Here is a 17,664-nt window from a genome sequence, read left to right as displayed (position 1 = left end):
GATTGAAAAAATTGGGTTTGTTTAGTCTGGGGAAGAGAAGACTGAAAGGGGACATGAAAACAGTTTTCAAGTACATGAAAGGTTATTACAAGGAAGAGGGAGAAAAATTGTTCTCCTTAACCTCTAAGGATAGGACATGAAGCAATGGGCTTAAATTGCAGCAAGGGTGATTCAGGTTGGATATTAGGAAAAACTTCCTAACTGTCAGGGTAGTTAAGCACTGGAATAAATTGCCCAGGGAGGTTGTGGAGTCTCCGTCACTGGAGATTTTTAAGAGCAGGTTAGACAGCCACAAGTCAGAGATGGTCTAGATCGGGGCGGGAAAACTTTTTGGCCTGAGGGCCACATCAGGTTTTGGAAATTGTATGGAGGGCCGGTTAGGGGAGGCTGTGCCAGGCTGTGCTTCCGCCCCCCTACCTCTTGCTGCTCGTGCTCTGACTGCTCCCCCCCTCCCCCTGGGACTCCTGCCCCATCCAACCCCCCCCCCCCCCCCCCGTTCCCTGACGGGCGCGGCCCCCCTGCCCCATCCACTCCCCCTCCCACACGCGCACACTCCCTGTCCCGTGACCGTCGCCGGAAACCCTGCCCCTGACTGCCTCCCACGGCCTCATCCAACCCCCCCTCCTTCCTGACTACTCTCCCCGGGACCCCTGCCCCCATTCAATCCCCCCCCCCCCCCCGTTCCCCACCCTCTGACCACCCCGACCCCATCCACACCCCTGCCCCCGACCACCACCCCGAACTTCCCTGCCCTCTATCTAACCCCCCCGACCGTGCAGCACAGAGCACCGGTGGCTGGTGGCGCTACAGCCGCGCCCCCCCAGAGTGTTGCCTGGCCGCCCAGAGCATTGTGCTGATGTAGTGTAGTAAATTGCTCTCTGTAACTGCTTCCAGTAGCACATTCCTCCGTGGAGCAGTTTAATATACTACACCGGCAGCATGGCACGCTGAGGCTGCCGGGGGGAGAGGCCAGGGGCGAGCCTCCTGGGCCAGGAGCTCAGGGGCTGGGCAGGAGGGTCCCGCAGGCTGGATGTGGCCTGTGGGCCATAGTTTGTCCACCCCGGTCTAGATAATACTTAGTCCTGCCATGAGTGCAGGGGACTGGATTAGATGACCTCTTGAGGTTTCTTCCAGTCCTACGATTCTATGCAAAGCTAGTCAATGTGTGTGGTGTGTGCACACAATTCTCTTTGTTCACTTCCTCTGTCTATGGTATTTGTTATCAGCATGCAAATAGTGCCAAGGTACTCTTGGGCAGAAATGTGTAAAGGCTCTATATATTGGGTTAAGATAATCTCTTACATGTGGAAGTCATTCATCTAGCATTTACAAAAAGGCTTCAAATATATATTTACAAAATAAAGTATGGCTCCTCTGCAAGAGCCATTATAGTCCATCTGGAAAGTAGCCTTTTAAAGAAATATTTTTGCTTTTAGTATTCCCGAATTGTGTGAAAAATAAAGACCGTTTAGTATTATGTTAAAAACAAAAAACTCCTATGTAGCACAACTTTGCAGTCAGTCAACAAGCTATGAAAATGTGCCTTAAGCAATATTTTCCTCTGAAATTATAGCTAAACACCATAATATGCACAAATAGGACTGATTGCATACATTTAGCTGGGCAACAGGGAACATATTTGACGGTAGTGCTGGATAGGAATTCTCCTTTAGTTATATAGCTCTCTTAAAGGTGAAGAACATATCCCGAAAGGTGTGCCTTTGTAAACATTTGAGCTGTGGCCTGTCGCTGGAGTTGTATGAACAGTGGCATTGTTGGGGCATTTTTACAGAGAAAACATCGCAGTAGATCAGCAACTCCACCTTTTGTGTAAGCCTATTATTCGTGAATATCAAAAAGTGGCATGTGGGGGTGGACAAGGGTCAATACAGCACATGAAATGAAAGAGTAAAATTGTATGATTGAAAATTAGATTTATTCTCTTTGGCTGCCACATCTGTTGCTCTTTTTAAAAAAAATAAATAATGAACATTGACTTAAAAATAAGTATTGTACAGTTCGTTCTTCTAAATATTTCACAGTACAGCAGGAGATGCATTTTCTTTAAGTTATCCATAGCAGACTTCTGGTTCCAAAGCAGTTAAGGCATGCAGAATATTGGCCTACAGAAGTGACAGACAAATTTAGAAGACACAGTCTGTCAATTCATAGGTCATTTTCCTGTACACCAGTTCTTAATCAAATGTACAGCAGTCCTTCATATTTTATTGTGGTTGGTTCTCATACATTACAATATGTAGCATGATATGGAACATGAAGCTTCTAATGTCTTTTAAATATTCAGACTTATATAAATGAATGATACAAAATTATAACAAAATATTCCAAGGAACTTTGGTTGAAAATTGCACTTATTTTTTTTTTTAACTCCAATGCTGTATAAATGTGTGTGGCTGCTCCACATTCTGTCAGTAGATATCAAAAGTAACAGCATCTCCACTGGAAGTCAGTGTAGTCCACATGGAGTTGCTGTTACATCTGATAATACTGCTGGTTAGTCTTGAATGATTCCCCATACTTATCTTAAAATAGTAACTCTGTTAAAATAAACAGTGGTATTTTTCTGTGCAAGTATGGGTATGCCCATGGACTTGCCATTTCAAAGTCAGCAGCATTCTATTTTGCTGGATGTATGTTGCATGCCCTAAGGCAGTAAGCTGTAAAAAAGTTTGCAATTCTGCTGTTACTTTCAATTTTAAAAACAAGAACTAGATTCTAATCCTGCATAAATTACATTTAATGCTTCATCTCTCTAAGAGTCTGCTCGCTTACTGGCATCCACATGTGGCATTGCGACATTTTGGGCATGCAGCAACAAGCATAGTTTTCCAGCATTAAAAAGTGATCTAAATGGTGTTCTAACGCAGATAAATATTAAATCCCACAAAAAAGTACCTCTGTCTCTTCAGCATATTTAAGTCGTGAGTTCAAAAGTTTCAGTAAAATGGCAAATTCCTACTTCCTATATGAGAGAGAAGAGAAGTTATACATTAAATAATTGCAGTTTTCAAATAGTTATTATGAGAATGTGGGTAGTAGGAGTGTCTCTGTGTGTGTATAAATTGTTGTCTTGTGCAGTTTTTAAAATTTTAACAAATTAAATAATCAATCTGACTCATGCAATTGCTGTTCTCCAGCATCAGGTTTTCAAGTAAATATTTTAATTCATTTTTTTTCTTAGATTTATTGAAAAAGTAACAATATCCTACAGACTAAATCACTTTTTAAAAAGCAAGTCAGGAAATTAAAAGCAAAGATTTAGAGTAGTGGCTCACCTCAAGTAACAAATACGAAGTGCAAACTTTTATAGATAACTACTACTTAGCTTTACTAATTCATTATCTGAATATTAGTATTAATTCTTATATTGGACTAATAAAATTTTCTAGAAGTGTTCTCCCCTTTTCCTGTGATTTTATTATTAGTTAGGTATGTAATCACTTCAATTTTACCTAGAAAATCAAGTCGCATGTTTTTTGTATAAATACATCTAAAACTGTAAGTAAATAACTTTATATCAAATTTACTTTATTTAAAACATATTTCAATAAGTTCAGAACATTAGCAACTTACCCCTTCCCTTCCGAAGTACTGTCCAGCAAAGTACCGTCCGGCAAAGTACTGATACCTACGTAAAAAGAAAATCTATCTTTCACTCATTATTATACAAAAAGAAAAAGGACTAGAGAACACCGAGAACTATTTTTTTCTTCTGCTGGGAATCATTTTAATGCTGCTTAATTTTTGATAACGCCCTAAATAGGCAGTCAGTACAAGCAGTATCAGAGTTCAAAATGATTGGCTGGTGTCATGGTAGCATGAATTACCTCATGGGTTTTCACTGTTAGAGACCTAGCAAGTGACACATAATACAAGTTATTTTAGATATGATCTATGACTATAAGGCAAAGTTTTACAATGGGGTTTATTGCTTACTCTCTGAATAATTGTACTCACATAGAAATGTATAGATAGTAGAGTGATGAATAATTATTTGAGAAGTTTTTTCACTGGCACTTTGATATATTTATGTATAGAGAGAATTTCACCTTCGTTTTTAAAATATGCATGCAGTACGTGTACTATAACTGCAAAAATAATAGGGAGAATACTTATTATTCATGAGAATCTTGGGGAGAGGTCAGAGGAGTGGCTTTTAAAATCTTTCATGGGGGCAGAGGTTGCATTCTTGGAATCTTAGATATTATATACAACCACTTTTTAAAAATACTTTATTGTATGATATTTAAATTCTCCCAGAGTTTTTGTTACAGAAATTGAATGAGATGTAAATAATTTCAGATTGCTGAATCTTTACAATTAGTTGATTTCAGACTACCATAAAAACCTGAGAATACTGGTTAATGATTAGTAAACCTGTCAATATTTGACTACTTTTATTTCATATAATTAATTGCATAATGTAACCAGGAGTATCTGACAAATTATCTGATGCTATTATATTGTAGAAGAGAAAGTTATCTGTTAATTCACATCAGCTTCAGGGGAATTTGCACTCTAAAATAAACTCCTACTGATGTTCGTAAATTAACCATATGGGGCTTTATTTTGTATAACATTAAGCTTGATAAAGGCATAGTCCAACCCATGATGTCTCTGTAGAAGTATTCATGGAGACAGTAGAGAAAACCATTACGAAGTGGGGTTGGCGAAACCTTTGTGCTAGGTTCATTTTCTAACACCATTCGCACACACACACACAAGGAAGATTGATTGCACAGTTGCATTTTCTTCTGGAGGTCTACAGGGAACAACAAGTAAACAAAATTCTTTGTTACAGATAACACAATTTGCCATTCCATATATGTGTCTGAGTTTTCCTCTCATTTTCTTACCTTTTTACTTATGGCTACCATGTAGAAATTTGGGAGAATGTTTTTGCCACTAATTCTGTTGAGGCTGTCTGTCTGGCAAAGTATTCTGGAGCAAACACTGTTCATTCGGAAAAGAGGTAGGTAGGAGGGAGCTTACTGCAAGTGTAATACAGCATTCTCTGTCATTCTTCTGTACAGTCACCACTTCCTATGTGCTTTAAAAATCAGATGCAGACTAGAAGTCTGTCTGTTCTAAACCTTTTTTTGAAAAGCTTAAGTTAGGAACTAATATTTTTTAGTTAGAAGAAGGCATCATTAGTATTTTGTAACAGTTATTTAATTCCTATTGATTGGGATAAACAGATCTATTATTCATCATTTTTCGTAGAACTTGTCCCTCCTGGGGGTTGCAAAACCCAATGCTTGTTGACCTACTTAGTGGCTCTCATTTGATGGACTACTAAGGTTTTTTCCCTCCACAAATTACTATTACAATCCATCAGTCTATACAAGGAATACAGTGTGGACATGGCACAGAAATAGCATTGATCTTAGTGGATGATCTTGGGGCAATGAACAGCAGTCAGACTTCCCTGTCAGTATTTCTAGTTCTATAGAAAATCTTCCAGCACTGCTCATGAGAGGCAGCTGATTTGACTGTAGGGACTGATAGGAGTAAGCAGAGATCCAAGGTTATGTTCACTCTTTCTAGAGCAACGGCCAGAGGGTTTTCACGTGCAATGACTCTTCTTTGGAGGGCTCATTCTGCTATGTTGTCAAGCTCTCTTGTTCAGTGTTCACATGAAGTCTGTAGGATAGATTAGCTGCAGTGTCAATATGTTGATGACACTTATCTCTACATCATCATCTTTTCTTCAAGCTTGGACAGAGAAATATCCCTACTCACCCAGTATATGACAGAGATTGCGACCTTCATGTTGGATCGGATTGAATCTGGAACATGAAAATGATGCTAGGTGGCAGGGAACCCTTAATTGAAGGTCCTTACAATCTTCCTACAGAATTTTTCAAGGTAGCTTGAAATTGTGGAGTGTTAACCTGGCTCATCTCTGCTTATGGGCATTCAAGTAACAGTGTTGGTGATTTTGTAGAATCTTATAGATGGTGACAACCATCTTGAATTTCACTTGGGGACTGGATTTGTTGCCAGTGCAGAATACTGAATACCGGTGTAACATATTTCTTATGTGCAGAAGGCAGACATCTTAATTCTTATCCAGGTGGCTTCTATGGTTAGGCCTAAATAGGATCACCATGGCTAGTTGTATATCTAAGATGAATGAGTGCCCTCCATTAGACAAAAATCTTTGACCTCAGAGACTGTGTATGCTCTGTTGCAGTCTCTGCATTCAGTAAACATGCTCAAAAGCTATATCACCAAGAGCAGTGTTTGTGATAGGTCCCTAGCTCTGGAACTAGCTTCTGCTAGAAATCTGTCAAACTGGGCCCAGACAAACAATATATGTTTTAATACAGCTAAATGTAAATGTATACATCTGGGAACAAACAATGTAGACCATACTTACAGAATGGTGAACTCTGCCTTGGGAAGCAGTGACTTTGAAAAAGACTTGGGGGTTGTGGTGGATAATCAGCTGAACACAATCTCCAAGTGTGATGCTGTGACCAAAAGAGCTAATGGGATCCTGGGATGCATAAACAGGAGAATCTCCACTAGGAGTAGAGAGGTTATTTTACCTCTGTATCTGGCACTGGTGTGACCGCTGCTAGAATACTGTGTCCAGTTCCGGTGTTCAGAATTCAAGAAGCATGTTGATAAATTGTAGAGGATACAGAGAAGAGCCATGAGAATGATTAAATGATTAGATCAAATGCCTTGTAGTGATAGACTCAAGGAGCTCAATCTGTTTAGCTTAACAAAGAGAAGGTCAAGGGGTGACTTGATTACAGTCCATAAGTATCTACATAGGGAACAAATATTTACTAATAGGCTCTTCTGTATAGCAGAGAAAGGCATAACCTAATTCAATAGCTGGCAGTCGAAGCTAGACAAATTCACACTGGTGTACATTTTTAATAGAGCAGTTAACCATTGGAATAATTCACCAAGTGTCATGGTAGATTCGCCATCACTGACAACTTCTAAATCACGAATGGGTGTTTTTCTAAAAGCTGTGCTCTAGGAATTATTTGGGGGAAGTCCTATGGCCTGTGTTATACAGGAGATCACAGTGGTCCCTTCTGGCTTTAGAATCTATGAATAAGTGTTTGAGGCTGCTAACCTTTTGCAGGAGATGCAGGATGCGTTCCAGAAATAGGCCAATTGCAAATAATAGAAATCACCTTCAACTCCACTGCGAGAACATCTTAAGACTCTACGTCAGTCTGCTCTTTATTGAGGAAAGGTTGTTACATTTGTGTGCTAAATGTTGCAAAAGTATGATCACTTAAACGTTGTGATGGATGTTTTAAAAATGTATGGACTAATTTTATCCGTGATGCTAGTCTGTTGAAGTGCTGTTAGCCATGTTGGAGTTGCCTAAGGGATGAGTTTGGCCCATTAGCTAACCCTGTATCAATTCTCTAGACTAGAAACAATTTTGCTGGCTTTTTTGGGGTTATTATTTATCTATACCAGCTAAGGACCCCTTGATCAGAGCCTGTGAAACTCTTCCAACTTGATGCCAGAGCCATTAGTCAAGACTGATTAGTATTTCTATTCTGTGATTTACTTCAAGAACAATTCCACTTGACATGAACTGGAGTTTACCTTGTTATAAGTATACTGTAGGGACATTAGCAAGGTCAAAACTGAGTTATTTTCTTTGGATTTATGCACATCCCAGAAATCTGAGGGAGGCCACCTTGAATCCTAGTAGTTCAGTTTTGGTTTGAATTTTTGATTTGCCATTGTTTTACATACAGAGAGACCATAACATGTCAAATTCTTGAGTGTCGTAAGCCATTGCTACGAAGATACAACTCCTGTTTAAAAAGCAATAGCAGTTTTGCCAATGATTTCGTGTACAGGGCTTGGGCCCATAATCAGCAGAAATCTAGATTTCATCAGAGCAGAGCTCTTGAAATATCCTTTTTTAAGTAAATGAAGATGACTCGCCTGTAATCAAAGATCTTCATGAGGGCCTCTGCACATTCATGCTCTTGAGAGGCACTGGTGATGTAGCTTGGATTCATGGAACCTTCTGGTTGCCACACCCACACTGTCCCGTCTCCTCAGCTATAAAAGGAGACATGGCACACCAAGCACCTTAGTTCTTTCCACTGCCTCTTTGGGTTCAAATCTGTAACTCTGAGGAAGAGGGAAAGATGAGCAGGAAGGGCAGAGGTTATTCTGAAGAACTCTGGTTACAAGTGAGTAACCTTCATTTCTTTTTTTAAGTGACTTCTTCACATTCTCACTCTTGGGAGCAGCATTCCTGCCTCTGGTCAGTGGGACAAGGAGGCGTACTGAAGTAATTGTAATGCTCCGCTGCCAAATTGTGCATCTGATTTCGTTGCCAGATTTGAGGAATGTTTTGGGAAGTATGAATCAAGGTCCAAGGGGCAGCTCTACAGTTTTCTGTTATGCAGATGCTTCGAAGGCAGGCTGTAAAAGCAGTCTTCACTCTAACAGAGTGTGCTTTAAGCCCTTCTGGAAGAGGAACTGTTTATAACAGTCTTTAATAGAGTCTGACTCACTTAAAAAGGTATTGGGATGTGATTGCCTGAGCTTTACTCTTTTCCGCATAAGAGACAAACAGTCTTAGTGATTTTCTGTATTCCTTAGACCTATTTAAATAAATCTAGCATTCAAAGTGTGTTGCTAAGCTTCCCTAAGGAGAGAGGCCTAATGAGAGATACTGCCACAAAAGTACTAGCGAGAGGACCCATGTAACCACAGGTTCTCTAACTGGAGGGGAAACACACTAAGCCCTTCCAAGAATATTTCCTTTTTACTGTGGCTTATACTGTCTCTTTTGTTCAGCTGAGCTATAATGTGTTGAGGTGGCTGCAAGATGTACTGTAGGGTGACCAGATGTCCCAATTTTATAGGGGCAGTCCCAGTTTTGGGTGCTTTTTCTTATATAGGCACCTATAACCCTCCCCACCCACTGTCCCAATTTTTTACACTTGCTATCTGGTCACCCTAATGTACTCTTACTGAGTATCTGAAGAGTCCCAAGGATTTCAGATGAAGCAAGTTGAAGTGCTCCAGTATGGATTGAAAAGGAGCTGAAGCTGTGTTGATGCAGTTGTTGGCTACCCACAGAAAGAGTCTTTTCCACTTACTATAATAACTAGGTGAGCTGATTGCTTCCTGGAGTTTAATAGAAACTCCTGTACTTTTTTTTTCTTCTTCAAAAAAGACAGTTCTAGATCTGTCAAAGTCTTGCAGTTCACGCCATCACGTGGTGAGAATGCGGCCCTCAATGGCAAATCCAAACTCTCTGCTAAAAGAAAAGGAGTACTTGTGGCACCTTAGAGACTAACAAATGTATTTGAGCATAAGCTTTCTTGAGCTACAGCTCGCTTCATCGGATGCATGCAGTAGAATATACAGTGGGGAGATTTTATATACACAGATAACATGAAACAATGGGTGTTACCATACACACTGTAACAAGAGTGATCAGGTAAGATGAGCTGTTACCAGTGGGGAGGGGGGAGACCTTTTGTAGTGTTAATCAAGGTGGGCCATTTCCAGCAGTTGACAAGAACATATGAAGAACAGTGGGGGTGGGGGGGAATAAACATAGGGAAATAGTTTTACTTTGCGTAATGACACATCCACTCCCAGTCTTTATTCAAGCCTAAGTTAATTGTGTCCAGTTTGCAAATTAATTCCAATTCAGCAATCTCTCATTGGAGTCTGTTTTTGAAGCTTTTTGTTGCAGAATTGCCACTTTTAGGTCTGTAATCGAGTGCACATATCTATTCAGGGGACACCATCATAGGGCCTAATCACATCAGCCACTCTATCAGAGGCTCTCGTTCATCTGCACATCTGCCAATGTGATATATGCCATCATGTGCCAGCAGTGCCCCTCTGCCATGTACATTGGCCAAACTGGACAGTCTACGTAAAAGAATAAATGGACACAAATCAGACGTCAAGAATTATAACATTCAAAAACCAGTCGGAGAACACTTCAGTCTCTTTGGTCACTCGATTACAGACCTAAAAGTGGCAATTCTTCAACAAAAAAACTTCAAAAACAGACTCCAACGAGAGACTGCTGAATTGGAATTAATTTGCAAACTGGACGCAATTAACTTAGTCTTGAATAAAGACTGGGAGTGGATGTGTCATTACACAAAGTAAAACTATTTCCCCATGTTTATCCCCCACCCCCACCCCCCACACACTGTTCCTCACACGTTCTTGTCAACTGCTGGAAATGGCCCACCTTGATCATCACTACAAAAGGTGTTTTGTTTTTTGTTTTTTTCCCCCTCCCCCTCTCCTGCTGGTAATAGCTCACCTTACCTGATCACTCTTGTTACAGTGTGTATGGTAACACTCATTGTTTCATGTTCTCTATGTGTATAAAATTGCCCCACTGTATTTTCCACTGCATGCATCCAATGAAGTGAGCTGTAGCTCACGAGAGCTTATGCTCAAATAAATTTGTTAGTCTCTAAGGTGCCACAAGTACTCCTTTTCTTTTTGCAGATACAGACTAACACGGCTGCTACTCTGAAAACTGTCTGCTGTGTCATTAGCCCTAGAATTGGACGGAGGGACACAGACTCCTTGTCATAGCTGAAGTAGTTCCAAGCACCAGTGTTCTTTAGACATTGTCTGAATAAGCTTGACATGGTCTTGTTTGGTTTTCTGGAGAACAGGAATTTGTGGGGAGGGGGGGAATGCATAGAGGAGACCTACCTCTCCTAACGTAGAAGAATCCAGTCCAATATTGACTAGTTGTCTACTTCTGTTCTAGACCAAAACTTCTGATGTTTGGAATGGTCTTGTGTCCATGCAGGCACTGTGCTGTATTGATTGATTTGTGGTGCATTGCCCTCTGGGTATATAGCAGGGTTCCTCACATTGCTTCTCACTGAACTTCAAGTCAGTGCAAGAAATGCCGTTTCCTCCAGTGTTATGGGTGGTGGTAATAATTGGCAAGTATTTAGAGCATTTTATCTGAAGTCGTCTTACAAATTATCTTCACAATGTACCCTTCTTGGGATGCCTTTTCACATGGATTAGTTTCCTAAAATTTCTTAGTGTTGTGACTTGACCAGCTCCACTATCTTAGAAAAGGCGTCAGGCAGCTGCTGGTGTGTTAAAGAGGTCTTCACAACTGTGACTGTTATTGCCTGGAGGGGCCACACTGAGATTGCACAATCAGGGCAAGCTGCAAAGAATGGTGCAGACAATCCCCAAAACTGGTGGTTATTCTAATGATTAGATTCACCAAGCCAGCAACAAAACAGCTTTTATAATACCTTACTGGTTACCCCGAAGCCAAAACCACAGTTTCCTTAAAGCAACCCAGCCTTGGGCTGCCACCCAGTGCCAGCCAAGTCAAATATGATGAGGATTACTGAAAGTCTTGTTCATCATATATAAAGTTCTACCAATCCTAAAGGATCAGAGACATTATCCACCAGGACAATGAATATTTCAGATTTTACCCAAATAAACGCTTACAGCCAATTCTTATTAACTAAACTAAGATTTATTAAAAAAGAAAAGAGAGTGAGTATTGGTTAAAAGATCAGTATACATACAGATATGAATAAAGTTCTTAAGTCAGTTTCATAGTACAGAGGGTGAGTTGCAAAAAGTTCATTTCAGAATCCGTTGATCAGGTATAGTCCGAAATAGGCAGTCCGTGTAGAGAGTTTGTTCAGATTCTTCCATGACAATTAGTAGTGTAATCCAGACTGGAGCTGGAGACCTCAGTCTTGTGACTCAAGCTTCCTGTAACTAAGCTTAAGCAGATCTGAGATACAGGATTGGGGCCCTAGAGTTCTTTTGTAGATTTCTGGCAGGCTATTGGGAGCCTCTTGACAGCAGATGTTCCTTGTGTGAAGAATAGTGGCTTTGAAGTAAAACTTCCTATTTCCTATGTATACACAGGTAATTAGGTGCATTCATCAGTGAAGGTAACTAAGGAGTTCATAGACCGTTTACTACAAACTTCAATAAGAAATATAGATGATATAATTACACCCAACTTAATGTTAACATCCCCTTTTGATCTCTGAATCAATAGAATTTGTGACAGACAGGAACTGTTGGGTTACATTGTTAACCTCTAGCAAGATATAGGTAAAAAGAAAAGGAGTACTTGTGGCACCTTAGAGACTAACCAGTTTATTTGAGCATAAGCTTTCGTGAGCTACAGCTCGCTTCATTGAAAGCTTATGCTCAAATAAATTGGTTAGTCTCTAAGGTGCCACAAGTACTCCTTTTCTTTTTGCGAATACAGACTAACACGGCTGTTACTCTGAAACAAGATATAGGTGTAAACAGACCAATACAATCACTGTCTTCTTCCAGTTCTCTAACAATACAGGTTTACATTTCAAAGCTCTAGTCTATCTAATATGGCTTTTGTTAGCTTGTTAGGGCTTTGTATAAGGGATGGCCCTAATTACCATTTATATACTTTTTCTAATATGTCTTTAAAGGTTTAATTTGGGTCATTTAGCCTGCTAGTTGCTTAACCCTTTCTGACCCAGCATCACAACAACACACAAGTTGAAGTGCTGGCATTTGCCAGTGTCTTGGCTACACACAAGTACTCACAGTTGCTAGCTGTGGACAATTTTAGGAAAAAACCCTAGCGTGGACAAAGCCAAAGTTGTGTAGAAAACTGAGAAAATGAAACAAAGAGGTAAAGTGACTCTCCCAGGGCCACAAAAAGTCAGTGGAGAAATTGGCAGTAGAACTTGGGAGTTCCAGGCTCCCATTTAGTTGTGTGCTCAGGCTGCTAGACATTACCTGACTTGTTGCAGGAAAAATGTGAAGCTTGAAAACCTGGCTCCACTGATGTCAACTACAAAACTCCCATTAACTTCAGTAGAATTTCACAGAAAGCTTTAAACTTGATTTGGTAGGCAAAAAATAGAAGAAGAAAATCTTTATTAAAATGCCAGCAGGAGCATGACATTGCTGCTGTATGTGTGAAATCATTCCATAGGCTGAAATGACTTTGTGGTTTATTAAAATAAATTGTACATGTTAGTGTTATTTTAGAAATTAGATACAAAACAGGATTGTGTGGGGGAAGGATGGGGTTTTTTTAATTCCTAGCCTGTGAGCAAAAGATGTTTGATTATTTAAAACAATATGATTGTAAAAGACTTTTCCTTTTTAGAACATTCCTCTTCGTAAACGAATTATTATTCAAAGTGAGATATGCTAATTCAGTAGGGAAAAAAATCAAGATTAATGCAACAGCATAGTGGGGGAGGGAAGAGCTCAAATAGTCCTGATCTGATGCACTAACCACAATCTCAGTGAGTCTGCAGTTCATAATTCTTCAAGAATCTATAAAGGTAGAATACAACACATTTTGTTTCGTGCAATGGTTCTCTATCACATACGTTCTTCAGGCGACCTCATAAGAAAGAGAACCTCACTCATGGACCCACCTCGCTTCCCAGCCCACCAATCCTTCACTGCACATTTCTCAAAATACTACATCGTGTGTACCACTTGAAAAGGCCCTGCAGATTACTGGTGGTGCATGGCCCAGGCTTGAAAACTGCTGCTTTAGTTGGTTTGGTTTGTATCTCAATACACGTCATTACTTTGGGTCTCAGGTACTTTGAGGAATGTAAAGTGGCTCCTTGATTGAACTAATCTCTTTCCTTCTTACACAGCGAAATCATAGAGAATATTATTAAAATAGTGGAGCAGCAAGGAAGTGATGCATGGTGGACTCTTCCTGTTGAGCAGCTTCTACCAAGAAAGGTTGCAGCAAAGGTAACTGTCTGATTGTAAATGTAGGGGGTGGAAATTGGTGTGTGGCGGGGAGGGAGAGGGGGACAACCTAGATCTCTCATAACACAGTAAGTGCAATATAGCTAATGCTGTTAATTTCATATTGAAGGCACTTGAGGGCTACAGTGATGGGCAGCAATATTAAACCCTCAGATATTTCTGTGATCCTTAAGATTTTTTTATGTCAAATGAGAGCACATCCAGGTTGTGTATTGTACTGTGCTATATCTCAGCGTTGTACGTCAGATTGGTGCCAGAAATTTAGGATGCATTTCTACTGGGCACTCTCAGCAGGTAACTGAGGGCACAGTTAATACACAGTTGGGCTCAAAATGTTTCTGCTGGCTAAGTCTAGTTTTTCTGATGTTTGTATTTAGTACTTGCTACTGTTTGTATTGCTTTCATGGCCGAATTCTTCAGCCACTGTGCACATATAAAGTAGGTGTCCAGTATGCAGTTCATGTTGGCTTCTGACTTTTTTTGGGGGGAGCTAGGGTCATTAGTCTTCTGAAAAGTAACTATCACATCTAATTTTGTAAATAACTACTTGCAAAGTGTGCATGCTTCCTGACATCTTCTGCAAAACTGGTGGACCGAAACCAAATTCTGCTGTGGTTATTTCTACTATGGGGACACTCACCTTCTTCCAGTTAAAGGTACAGGATTTTCTATTTACTCTTATTAACGCTATTTAACTGTTACTTTATTAGGTCGGTAGCCATGATGTACTGGATTATGTACAGGGACAGGATGTCCTGGATATCTGGTTTGATAGTGGAACTTCCTGGGCTCATGTTTTGGAAGGTATGGAGTTGGTATATGTTGAATATTCTTTTGAAATGCTTGCTGGGCCAGATGCACTACTGTCGTGCACAACACTGCTGAAGTCAGTGGAGTTGAGTTGGTGTAAGTCAGTGGCAAATTTGGGATGATGTTGCTTTCAAAGCTTTTTAAGAACAGGATTTGATGTTTGCAAACTCATTTTCAATATCGTGAAAGTTCATGTTTTTCAGTGAGTTATCCTTGATCATTCTGGCATGTGAAGTACCATACAAATTTTTAAAATAAAAACTAAAGATGGACAGATTTAAAATTTCCTGTTCCTGTTATGAAAGCAGTTCACTGCTAATGTGCAGACCTCAATTTATTTTGAATTAATGCATTTTAAAGTTTGTGCTGATGTGTACTGACTTTGTCTTTCAGAATTATATAGAACTAAAACTAGAATTACCACTGAAAATGTTAATCATAATTACACACTTATAATAATATACATCAATGCAGAAGTTGTCACTTCTCATCATTTTGTGTAGCAAGTGCAATTTCCTGTGCTGTGACTTTGTACTGCGTGTCCTAGTGCAGACACTTACTGTTGAGTAGTTTTTTAATAAAGTTACTTTTTCACATTACAAAAGCTGCAATGTTTAGTGCCTGAGATTCCATGCATGGAATATAATACAATAAAGTTACAATTGAGTTGTACATGTAAGCAACCTCAAGAAAACAAAAGAGCGATATTTTTCAAATTTTAGAAGTACTTGCTATATCCAGAGGAGGCTTCAAAGTTAGGTGCCATTTCTGGGTAAGAAGCTGGTGCAGTACATCAGGTTTGTTGAACTTTAAACCAGGAGTATCCAACTGTATGGTAGCAATCTTGTTGAATTGTAAAACATGTTGGCATTAGAGATTTTATTTCCTAGCAACGCAGTAAGGCAATGGTATCCTCAGCAAACAGTATATTTTCTAAAGGACAATTGTATACATTAAAGTTCATATTTTTAAACTAGTTGATTTGTAAAAAGTGACTGTACCAGAGCTATTTACATTCCTAACCCCCTAAAGACATACTTGAATAATGACCATAAATTAAAGGCACAATTGTTACTGCAGTATGTTCTATAAAATTATCTACAGGATGCTTTGTTTTGCTGTTTTTATTTTCTTGCATTAATAGTCCTCATAGTAGCATTAGCTGGACCATACCATAATTTATCAAAAGAAATGGGAAGGCTATAGTGACCATGCATATATTGGAACATTACCCCAAATAGGGTGGACACTGTGTGCCATCTTTTTCTGCTGTCCCGGACAAAAAACTGTAAGGTTGAGTACATATTGGTAACGTAAGGGTGTATAACTTCCAGGGACATAGCAGTCAGTAAAAGTACCACAATTTAAAAGTCAGGAAGCTCGCTGTAAAGGTAGCTGAACTATCTTAACTCAGCATCATAGAGGAGCTAGCCCTACGTTTGCTCTCTTCTGGGTGCAGTATAGAAATGTACCCCACAGACATTTGATTTAGTCTGTTCCATGCATTCATGTTGCTGAGACTAAATGTGGTGTGCTGTCGCCTCACTATCATTTGGTCTCTTCACACAGGTGCTATAATTTCATGATCTTAATCTGAAGTTTGGGTAGTGTCCAAAATAGGCTGGGAACTTCCAAAACCAGAAGACAGGCTCTGCCTTGAATATCTCGAAAGGTCGGGGGTAGGGATGGGAGTGGGATGGGGGAGGAGCTAGCAGAGGATTTGGCAGAGCAGGGAGGAATTTTTCTGTTGAATAGGTAAATCCAGTAAATTAATGTTAATTTTCTGCTTTCCGTTCTCAAGCTAGAGTTGACCATAAGTGTTCAGAAGGACTTTCTAGTTGTAGTGAACATCACTTCTTAATGTCACTTAATCACACAGCTGTGTGTAAATCAACTACAGTTTTGGTGAAAAAATTCTCCTTTTTCTACTTACACTCTTCACTCCCTCTAGAGGAAGCAGTTTCTGGTTTGAGCTATCTTTCCACATACAGTGTGGTTGGTAAACTAACCTTTTTTTTTTTTTTTTTTTTTTTAAATAAAGCATAGCTCTCCAGCGATTTTCTGACAATCCTGTTAAAACTGATGTGTTCTAGCACTCCTATTTAAAAATCTTAATAACCTTTTTAAAAATTCATCAGTTAATCTTTGGTTGTGTGCACTGTCATTGAAATGAGTTCAGTAAATTGAGTAAATTTCAGTTCTCTTTGTTTGAAAATCAAAATTTCTCATGGTCACATTGGCATCAATAATGCTTTCTTTGGAGGAGGGCACATGGTTTGCATCTCTCTACATGAAAGAAAAATTGTTCTCTTTAACCTCTGAGGATAGGACAAGAAGCAGTGAGCTTAAATTGCAGCAAGGGCAGTTGAGATTGGACATTTGGAAAAAATTCCTAACTGTCAGGGTAGTTAAGCACTGGAATAAATTGCCAAGGGAGGTTGTGGAATCTCCGTCTTCGGAGGTTTTTAAGAGCAGGTTAGACAAACACGTGTCAGGGATGGTCTAGATAATACTTAGTCTTGCCTTGAGTGCAGGGGACTGGACGAGAAGTCCTCTCAGGGTCCCTTGCAGTCCTGTGGTTCTATGCGTACTTTCACGTGCACATTCACCCACAGAAGGTTCCTCAGATTCCTGGGTAGGACAAGAGCACCAATGCAGAGTGCTCCAATTTGGACTAGCTACAGTGCCTAGGGTCCTCACGGAGGTCATCTCAGTAGTGGCGGCCTGGATGAGATGAAACAACTACATCATCTCTTCATATCTGGACAACTGGCTCCTGATGGGCAGATCCAGCAAGGCGGTCCAGGCAACAGCCCTGTTCCTATTGTGTCTGCTGTCTTCCTTGGGAATCTGCATCAACAAAGAAAAGTCCACTTGGACTCCCACAAAGACCATAAACTTTATAGAAGCGGCCCTAGGCACTACTGCAGCAAAGGCCTACCTCCTTATTGAAAGATTCCAAGCCATGAACAACTTGTTAAGACAAGTTACCTCAGACCTTGGGCTACAGTCAAGGTCTGTCTTTCCTTGCTGGGCCACGTGGCCTCATTTACT

The 17,664-nt window shown here is 40.0% G+C and overlaps 1 protein-coding gene across 1 annotated transcript in view; it reads left to right on the top strand.

The window, feature by feature from the left end:
• The window catches only part of IARS2 (isoleucyl-tRNA synthetase 2, mitochondrial), a 52,802-nt gene that overhangs the window by 16,218 nt on the left and 18,920 nt on the right, over positions 1-17,664 (top strand). Inside the window, exons 13-14 of the mRNA XM_074949233.1 lie at positions 13,680-13,782; positions 14,511-14,604. Of these exons, the coding sequence (XP_074805334.1) occupies positions 13,680-13,782; positions 14,511-14,604 (197 nt within the window). The remainder of the gene's footprint in view (positions 1-13,679; positions 13,783-14,510; positions 14,605-17,664) is intronic.

Source organism: Natator depressus, chromosome 3 (genome assembly GCF_965152275.1).
Source record: "Natator depressus isolate rNatDep1 chromosome 3, rNatDep2.hap1, whole genome shotgun sequence".
Classification (NCBI taxonomy): Eukaryota; Metazoa; Chordata; order Testudines; family Cheloniidae; genus Natator; species Natator depressus.
This window is presented reverse-complemented; position numbering and strand designations above follow the sequence as displayed.